The sequence below is a fragment of the Nuphar pumila genome, chromosome 5 (genome assembly GCF_984573655.1).
Source record: "Nuphar pumila chromosome 5, dmNupPumi1.hap1.1, whole genome shotgun sequence".
In the NCBI taxonomy this organism is placed as follows: domain Eukaryota; kingdom Viridiplantae; phylum Streptophyta; class Magnoliopsida; order Nymphaeales; family Nymphaeaceae; genus Nuphar; species Nuphar pumila.
Window position 1 is genome coordinate 22,429,131 of NC_143253.1, and position 10,435 is coordinate 22,439,565.

The 10,435-nt window shown below is 37.8% G+C and overlaps 1 protein-coding gene across 1 annotated transcript; it reads left to right on the top strand.

Moving 5' to 3' along the window:
* The first annotated feature begins 4,878 nt into the window (after positions 1-4,878).
* LOC149837092 (uncharacterized) lies at positions 4,879-9,664 on the top strand. The gene is made up of 5 exons (XM_090007967.1): positions 4,879-5,002; positions 6,843-7,637; positions 7,719-7,835; positions 8,508-9,333; positions 9,418-9,664. The coding sequence occupies exons 1-5, from the start codon at positions 4,879-4,881 to the stop codon at positions 9,662-9,664; spliced, it is 2,109 nt and encodes a 702-aa protein (XP_089864093.1).
* The last annotated feature ends 771 nt before the right edge of the window (positions 9,665-10,435 follow it).

The window sequence follows — 10,435 nt, forward strand, 5'->3', positions numbered from 1 at the left end:
ATTCTGGGTATAGCTAAAAACAGTATATGTTACCGGTTTCTCAGGGTTCTGGGTACACCTGAAAGATGGTGTATGTTACTGGACCCATGGTCTACCTTTGAGAGGGTAGGTGGTACCAACGTCGTGGGACATTCGAGTTTTTGTGAGAGCTAGGCGTCTCACCCGGACCCCAGTCCTCGGAGTTAAGGGGTCAGGACTACCAATGTGTCCTAGGTGGTAGATCCAAGTCTTCTGCAAAAGTTTTCAAGGTTCATCTTAATTCTAGATCTAGCCATTGGGGAGTATTCTCTCGGTCATGGACCGTCCCCTTTGAACCTCCGTACTGCTAGTCACACGGGTTATAAATTGAAAAGAGCATAATAAACCCCTGTATGGTCTCGGTCCGCTACGATGTCTATGCATGTGCGTACCCACAGGGTAATTAACAAGAGAAACATAAAGTCAATACACTTTTTAAAGTCTTCAAGTATACACACAATATTTGATGTTGCATTTGTTATAATAGGTTTGTGATTCACTCATACGATGCTTAATTTAGCAATGTTTTCCTTTACATTCCAATATGATAACCTAAATGTGATTCATTCCTATGATATGTCATTCATGAATGTTTTTTCTTTATGTAGTAAATCATGAAATACTTGAATTTTGTGAATTGTACATTCAGAAATTGTTTAAATGTTTGTCATTTCTTATATCCATGTGTTGCACATAAACTTGTACACATGACACTGAGCACATTCATATAGATATTTTGCTTCTTACTCAGACGGGGTAGTCTGACCCCTTCTGAATTAATATTTTTCAGGAAAAAAATAAAGATGGGCAATTGCAGTCGGCGTGCGGACGGGCCATGAGACCATATCTTCTTTGGATGTCCTGAGGAACTTTGCCTTTAATAAATTCATTAAATTTGTAAATTATGACTTGCAAAATTTCAAGGCAAGATTTTAATTTGCCTAATGTTATTAAGTTTGTGCTATCACCTCTAACCCGCCTAAATTATTTGACTGAGAGATTAATAAAACACTTTCGCTGTGGTATTCCAAAATTTTTTAGTTAAATATTTGGGGGCATTACAATATATGTATGTATATATATATATTATATTTTATTATATTATATTATACTCAATATGATTTATTTGGTTCCTAAGTGGACCCAAATCATCTTATTGAGATTCATTTGGGTTCTAAATGGATTCAAATCCCTATTCAACTTAGTGGGATCCATTTGGGTCTTAAATGGATCCACAATACCATTTACCTTTAACGGGATCCATTCGGGTCTCAAATGGATCTAACAACTCTATTGAGATCCATTTAGGTCTCAAATAGATCCAAAATATTGTTTTCTTAGTGGAATTCATTCCAAATGAATCCAAAATACTAGCAGGTTGCATTTGGGTTTCCAAATGGATCCAAAAATACTTTTTATTTAGCAGGATCTATTTTGGGTTTTTAAATGGATTCAAAATACTCATCGGGATCTATTTGGGTTTCCAAAAGGATCCAAAATACCTTAGAGAGATCCATTTGGGTTTTCAAATGGATCCAAGAATTTACTTTCTTAGTGGGATCTATTTGGGTCTTCAAATGGATCCAAAACACTTTTTACTTTAGAGAGAGATTCATTTGGATCTCCAATGGATCTAAATCCCTTTGATGACTGACCCAGACTCATTTGGGTTGATTTGAATCACATGGAGATCCAAAATCTCCAAACTCACAAAGGATTTGTTTTAGTTTGGATGCTCTCCCAGATCCAAACTTAATAATTTAATTTTGGATTGGGTCCACCAGCTAGATCCAATCTTGAACACTTGGGTTGATCAATCTGGATCTTTCCTGAGATCCAGATCCTGATAATTCATTTTACACCTCTTGAATTTCCCAATTAAATGTTTAAATAGATATAATTGCCAAATATTTGAAATTCACTGATTTTCATAAAATCAACAATCAAATAATCTTAATTAAATATAGAGATATTATTGATAATTAATCGCCAATTAATTATCCAAGAAATACCCGAATAATTCCCATTAAAATCCTAGAAAATTTATGGGTATTACACCCAGTGCGGCCTTGGGTCTTAGGTATGCTATCTTTGTTCAAATGTATTGCTTGTCAATGTTATAAGGTGAGGCACATTGTATATACTTGTGTCAAAGTTCATGGAAAGGTAGGAGGCCCTAGTTGCTGGTCCGGTCTCCTGAATGACTTTTCCTTCCGAGAAGCTTGAAAAGTGATAAATTAGTAGCACTTCGACTCGTGAAAGGGAAAAAGAAAAAGGTGGCTGAATAAGTGCTAATGCTTTATTGATAAACAAAATTTTAATTCTAGCGAACCATATTTCAGTATTTTCTGTTGATAGTGTGGATATCCAAAAGTGTTAACATCAACCTTCGTATATTCACATACATGATGCATACACACACAATATAATTAAGCATTGGAGCTGTCACGGGCTTAGAAGTGAAGGCCCGCGACGTAGCTTCGGGTAGTTACAAACACCATATACAAGCACTATATTTTTGCATTATATTTCTTCATCTTTACATTTCTTTTTTATTTGATTTGTCTAGCTGTGTCTATCATCTTGGTGGGATTGCTCTATGGATTCTTGATAGCCATGATATGTGGGCATAAGATCACTGAACGTCATTACCATGTTCTTGCCAAACAGGAACTAACAAAGGTGATGCTCCATTTCCCTGATTTACGGTTGGGATGCTTTGTCAAAAGCATGCTATTATCGCATCTCATGTTTCTTGTGTTTATGCATTCGTGAGTCATTGCTTTGGAGAACTCTGATGCTAATATTGAAACAATCAGGAATATGTGGTTGAAAATCGGGAAGACAATAAAGATCCTCCTAAACTAGAATGTGAACATGTGACAGAGCTAAGGATGTTGGGACTTTACTAGAACTGTGGCGGAACATTGGCTGGGAAAATTTGGTAAGTATACTTTTTATGATTTTAATTGTGAATATTTATTTCTTTCTCGTCATGTTTGAAACAAATGTACAAAAGTAGTATTTGTCATAGACTTTTGCAAATTAATAGATCATGAAATAGATAGATCTGTCCTTTAGACATTGAAAAAAACTAGTGGAAGGTTAGCTTTAAAGAAGGTAAATTTTCCAAATCGGCTCCCTTTTTGTTTATAGGTTTGAAATTGAGATTACAGTTAATCTTTCAGATATTTGCCTGCTCAAGCTCGCTCAGATGTTCGCACTTGTTTACAAGAGATTAATCTTTGCTGGATCAAGATCAGAACCATAGGGAAGAAATTCTTTAGCGGACAAGTTCTTGTTAACTTTGAATTGACAGGGGGTCCTTAAAATCTACAGCTTCTCCGCAAATCCTGTCCCGTCGATAAATTTGTTCTGTAAATAGCTCTAGATTGTTGATAGATCAATTACATACATGGGTAATTCATTTCTGTATAGGTTGAAGGCATGACTCTGTGTTCCTTTTTTTCAATACAACATTATAAGTACAGAAATTAAGGCCAAAATGCACAAATCAGGTACGAATCCAACAAGGATTAACAATAAGCAGAGCAATCATACTAAACTCGATGAAAAATGTTCTGCAATAAATTAGAAATTTTCTTTCTTGAGGAAATTAGAAAAAACCACCACATGTAATATTTTAGAATGCTAAAAAATACATAAACTACAAATCTAAAAAGTTATCAAAAAATATCTTAATGTGATAAACAAACAATTAGGTGCTGCGTAACTGAAAATATGTTGAGGCGACTCTTGGAAAGAATAATTTCAACTTCGCAACCTAACCTGATGCCAGAGAATCCTGTTTTTTTTTCATCTTTGTTACTGAGATCTAAATCAGGGATGATCTTGTGTAAATCTTCCTTTTGACACCACTTAACTGAAGGATCGCATCCGGAGACATACAAATAATGAAATTGTGGGAGGCGTTGCACCCCATCCGTTAGGGAACTCAACGTTGGACATGAATCAATGCAAACTGCTTCAAATTGGCTAAGACCTGTCATTGCATCAGGTAGGCTGCTCAACTCTAGTAGCTTACTGAGCCGCAGACGTTTTAGTTTGGATAATCTGCCCAGTCAATCCGGCAAAACAGTGAGCTTGCCACTGTTCTCAACTACCAAATATTCAAGTTGATGTAGTTGTTGTGTCCATTCCGGTAACGAGTCGAGGCCGGGCAATACCCTGACAGTTAAAGCATCCACCCTGTTATTCGAGCGTACCAACACACTCAGTTTGTTGCTCATCTCCAGAGTCTATGACCAATGAACATGTGAGGAACGTCTGCCCATTGCCAAGCATGCAGTCTCGAATCAGCTGAGCAGCCAATTTGCAAAACTTGAAGCTTGGGAAGATGATGTTGTTTCAGCACATGCACGATCGGCGCCAGCTCGGCACAATCTTCTATAACAAGCACGTCAAGCTGATTCATGTCTGTCATCAAGCCCTTGAACCAACTCATTTCCAGGTCTTGGACGCTGCCAATTCTCAGTCTCCTCATTCTTGTTAACTTTAGGCGCTGCAGAAGCCCCTGCACTTGCACAGGCTGGAGCTTAGGACCCAGGTCCAGCTCTTTCAGTCCTTTCACGTTATCCAACAATGTCAAAGGCAATGACTCAAGTTGAGGCAGATTCCTTAACGTCAGTCTCTTGAGTCTTGAACCTTGGGTGGTGCAACCCATCGAGCAGTGAATTAAGATTTGGGCAGTCTTCAATCCTCAGTGACTCGAATTTTCTCAAGCACTGGAAGCTTCCTCTCAGTAACATAGTCAAGTCTGACATGCGACACAGAACCAAAGACCTGAGTTCTTTCATATCTTGAAGCCTATCGAGCAGCGGCGCGAGTTTAAGCGAATCGATGATTTCCATGTTCTTCAAGTTCCACAGCTCACACTTGGCATCCCATGGAAAGCATGCCCTGCTGCAACTTTCTATTGACAGCTTTGCTAGTGCAAGAGAGCACGGCGATTCAACCAGCCGATGTCAATTACTGATCCTCAAATCCTCTAAAATTGGGCAAGTGCTTCAATTTTGAATGAGGCTAGCCATCAATATCCATCCTTTTTAGATATGGCATCTTTCTTTCTTTTTCCATAGGCCACCCTTCCCAGTTATACTTGCCTCTGATATTTAGTTCCTCCAGGGTTGAGAGGAATGGCAGTACCCTTAACTGTGGGCAGTTATGAATTTTTAACCATCGAAGGCGAGGCATGGTTCCTTTCCCTTCACTAAACAACCATTCCTCCACGCTCGGCATATTTATCAACTGTAATTTTTCTAATTTGGGAAAACCAACTTGTTCACTAACATTGTCAGAAGTAGCATCAAACACCCTAACCATGACATCACTTATTTCTAGCCTCACAAGGTTGGGCAAATTCCCTAGGCTGGGCAGAGATTCCACGAATCTGCAATCACATAAGGTGATTTCTTTCAAACAATGGTATGTTGTGGGGAGCTTATCCAGGTGGGAAACTTGACACCTGCGTAGCATGTTATGTCAAGTTCTTCGATGTACATTGGAGCTCGGAGCTCGGAGCTCGGAGCTCTTCATACACATGCTCTACTTTCTCTAAAAAAGCTTTACTAAATTCCACTATTCCTGCACACTCAGAAGATAGCCTATTCTTTCTAATTGAGCTTGTTTAGCCTCTTCACTGCTGCCAACCCTTTCTATGTGCTTTATAGTCGAATGTCCTCTTAAATTATTCAAGTCATGCAACTCCTTTAAATCCTTTCAGGAAGTCTCTTTACATGACTACAACTAAGGTCCAGTGTTTGCAGATCGCCAAGTTTAGTGATGGACTCAGGCAACCGGAACATTTTCGTGCCTGAAAGTATAAGGCACTTCAAAAGCATTCAATCCCCAATGGACTCTGGCAATTCCAAGATATTACCATTGCTCAAGTGTAACACCCTTAACCACCTAAAACCAACAGATTTACTGGTGGGAAAACAATCAATCCGATGCCATACTAATGTTCGTAATTTGTCTTGTTTTAGCAATGCTTGTCTTGTTTTACCAATGCCACGGAAAAACCTTCCACTGATGAGAAAATGCGTGCACGATCAGAAACAGTGCCAGTCTTCAAAAGATCAGAACTTACAAGTTCGTCACCTCTTATGTAGAGAGCAAAATCATGAACAATATCATGCAAGGTGTAGCCATCCTCTACAGCTTGGATCAAGCTACAGCCAACCAAGGCCTCTATATCTCTCCTTCCTCATGATAGCATCCTGATAGAATATGATGCAAAAGGGGGTTACGTGAATGGGTAACCATAAGTCATGGGTTAGTGGGTATGCGTTAGAGACGTTTTAGAATCCACGATTGTGTTGTGGTTCTTAAACTTAAGGAGTAAGTTATGTAATTCATAAGTTATAAATGGGTCATGAGTAGTGGCTATTAATGAGGAAGTGACAGTTATAGGTTTACCTTTTTAGGTATAAATATAGGTCTTGGAGGTTGTACGAGAAGTGTAATCTCTCTCCTTTTGTTTTTACTTTGTGTTAAAGATTTTCAATATTTTACTCCATTGTTAAGTTAATATTTTATAGTATTGCTGCATATATCTTTACTTTATTCCAACAAGTTTGGTATCAGAGCCCCAGGTTCGATTAAGTTGGGTGTGTTTGAGCATTGCGAAGATCATTGCCGAAGCTGGATCTTCAAGTTGGTTGGTAATTACGTGGTGTAATTCACGATGTCTAACGGTACAAATCTGAACTCTATAAATCTCTCACATGCCTTGGTACCCATTTTTAATGGAGAAAATTATGAATTTTGGAGTATTAAGATGAAGACGTTTTTCATTTCTCAAGATCTTTGGGATCTAGTTGAAAATAGTTTTGTAGAGACACAAAGTTCAAAAGCAACAGAAAAGGCAGCAAGTGAAGTAAAGGAGTTGCGTAAGAGAGATGCCAAGGCTCTTCTCGTTTTGCAGCAAGCCGTGACTGAAAGTATTTTTCCTCGAATTGCGGCAGCCACCAAGTCGAAGGAAGCATGGACTATTTTGAAGGAAGCCTATCATGAAGATAGTAAGGTAACTATTGTAAAACTCCAAACACTTCGTAGAGATTTTGAGACCCTGCTAATGAAAGAAAATGAGCCTGTGCAAGATTTCTTTTCTAGAATGTCTACTACTGTAAATCAAATGAGAACATTCGGAGAAATAATTGATGATAAAAAAGTAGTAGAAAAAATCCTACGAAGCATGCCACCAAAGTTTGATCATGTCGTCACAGCTATAGAGGAATCTAAGGATATGAATAATTATTCGATTAACGAATTAATGGGTTCTCTTTTGGCACATGAAGCTAGATTGAACAGGTCAACCGAAAAAAGCATTGAACATGCATTTCAGGCCAAGGTAGAAATTTCTAACAAGCAAACAAGTGGCGAAGGTACCTTAGAGAATAAATATCCAGGAAGAGGAAAAGGTAGAGGAGGATATCGTGGTCGTGGAAGATTTGAAATGGGTCGGCACAATGGAAGCAATCAAAGGCCAAATTATAAAGACAAACAATGTCATTATTGCAAGAAGTATGGGCACGTGGAAGCAAGGTGTTGGGAGAAATCAAAAAAGCAAGTTAATGTTGCTGAAGAACAAGAACAAGGTAATCTTTTCCTTGCACAATTTGAAACCAAGGTTAATTATATGTGGTTTCTAGATAGTGGGTGTAGTAACCACATGACAGGTGAAAAAAGACTTTTTCACAATATTGATGAGTCCATGAGAATGAATGTTCGTCTTGGAAACAACAAAGAGGTACAAAGTGAAGGCAAGGGAACTATTGAAGTTGATGTTAAATCAGGTAATAAAAGAATGATTCATGATGTTTATTATATACCTGGTTTATCATACAATTTATTGAGTGTTGAACAATTAATTGAGAATGGGTATGCACTTAACTTTTATGATGGAATATGTGAAATTAGAAAAAGGAGAATGGACACTGAACCTCTTATAAGAGTCAAGATGGCACCTAATAGAATGTTCCCTCTTGAATTTACACACGTGAATGATGTTGCTTTAATTGGTAAAGAGGATGAGTCATCACATCTTTGACATTTACGATATGGCCATTTACATTATAATGGGCTAAAAATACTAAGAACCAAAAACATGGTTTTGGGATTGCCTAGTATAACGTGTAATGATGGAATTTGTGAAGGGTGCATATATGGGAAGCAACATCGTTTATCATTTCCCATCGGAAAGGCGTGGAGAGCTAGAAAGCCCCTTGAGTTAGTTCATGCAGATCTTTGTGGTCCCATGAATACTCCATCCTTAAATAATAGTAGATATTTTTTATTGCTTACTGATGACTTTACTCGCATGAGTTGGGTGTTTTTTCTCTCTCAAAAATCATAAGCATTTAAAAAATTTCAAGAGTTCAAGGCTTTTGCAGAAAAGGATAGTGAGCATGTCATAAAGTGTCTACGCACAGATAGAGGGGGATAATTTTTGTCTAATGATTTTGAAGAGTTTTGCAAAAGGAATGGAATTCGCAGGCAGCTAACAGTAAGAAAAACACCAGAACAAAACGGTGTAGCTGAGCGGAAAAACCGTACAGTTGTAGAAATGGCAAGGAGCATGTTGACTGAAAAACAACTCCCGAATGAATTTTGGGCTGAAGTCGTGAACACAGCAGTATACTTACTCAATATATCTCCAACAAAAGTTGTGCGTAACATGACTCCATATGAGGCGTGGTGGCAGCGGAAGCCAAATGTAAGTAATTTAAGAATTTTTGGTTGTGTTGCTTATTCCTTGATCGATTATAGTGATCGTAGCAAGATGGATAAGAAAAGTGAAAAATGCATTTTTGTTGGTTATAGTGACACAACAAAGGGGTATCGATTATATAATCCAACATCTAAGAGTTTAATCATTCGTCGTGATGTTATTTTTGATGAATTAAGCTCTTGGACTTGGAATCAAGATGCAGATAAGTCAAAAATGGAGGTCATTCCCCTTGCATCTGATAAAACATTGGAAGCTTCAACAAGTATGTCTCAAAACAATGGTGATAATGAGGACATAGACTCACCACCTAAAAAGGTAAGATCCATAAAAGAGATTTATGAATCGTGTACTTTTGCCTTGTTGGTTGAAGAACCTATGTGCTACGAGGATGCTAGTGAGAAACAAGAATGGGTAAAATCCATGGAAGAAGAAATGGTAGCCATTCAGAAAAATGATACCTGGGAACTTGTAGATTTACCCACAGGTCAAAATGCTATTGGTGTGAAATGGGTTTACAAGGTTAAATATAATGCAGATAGGAGCGTGCAAAAATATAAAGCAAGGTTAGTCGTTAAGGGGTATGCTCAAGAATTTGGAGTAGATTTTTCAGAAACTTTTTCTCCTGTTGCACATTTTGAAACTGTTAGAATTATTTTGGCATTAGCAGCTCATATGAAATGGTCAGTTTTTCAATTTGATGTAAAATCAACATTTTTGAATGGGTTATTGGAAGAAGAGGTATATGTTTGCCAGCCTCAAGGATTTATTGTTAAAGAGAAGGAAGAGAAGGTGTACAGGTTGAAAAAAGGCGCTTTATGGCCTTACACAGGCACCACGAGCCTGGTATGGGAGATTGGACTCATATCTAATGCAAAGAGGATTTCACAGAAGTGAGAGTGAGCACACTTTATATGTAAAAGGATCAGGTACTGACTTTCTTATTGTCTGCGTTTATGTAGATGACATAATTTATACAGGCTCGTCAAGTACACTTTTTGAAGAATTTAAAGAGGACATGATGCATGAATTTGAAATGTCAGATTTAGGGTTGTTACACTATTTTCTTGGACTTCAAGTTCAACAAAGTGTTGATGGTATTTTTATTTCTCAAGAAAAATATGCTTTAGACTTACTTGAGAAGTTTAACATGGTGTCATGCAAGCCGTGTTCCACTCCCATGAATACTAATGAGAAATTATCAGTACATGATGGTACTATGAAGGCTGATGAACGGTTGTATAGAAGTTTGGTTGGAAGGCTAATGTATCTTACACAGACTCGTCCAGATATCATATTTCCTATTGGCCTAATTTCAAGGTTTATGCAATGTCCAACGATACATCAACTTGGAGCAGCAAAACGGATCCTTCGTTATATTCGAGCTACCACTAATTATGGGATTTGGTACAAATCAAATCCTGAGTTTAAATTAACTGGCTTTACTGACAGTGATTGGGTTGGTTTTGTAGATGACAGGAAAAGCACAAGTGGATTCATCTTTAATCTTGGATCAGGAGCCGTGTCATGGATGTCAAAGAAGCAAGCAACAGTGGCACTTTCATCTTCAGAAGCAGAGTATGTTGCTGCAAATGCAACTGTATGTCAAGCTATTTGGATAAGAAGAATTTTGGCAGACTTGCATCAAGAACAAGCGAATGCAACCGA

Bases quoted from the DNA above. Each gene is read 5' to 3' on its own strand.
- LOC149837092 (XM_090007967.1), top strand. From the start codon at position 4,879: ATGATTTCCATGTTCTTCAAGTTCCACAGCTCACACTTGGCATCCCAT. The intron at 5,003-6,842 runs GTCAATTACTGA...TCATTTCTCAAG, and splicing joins CGGCGATTCAACCAGCCGAT to ATCTTTGGGATCTAGTTGAA. The intron at 7,836-8,507 runs GTAATAAAAGAA...ATGATTTTGAAG, and splicing joins TGAAGTTGATGTTAAATCAG to AGTTTTGCAAAAGGAATGGA.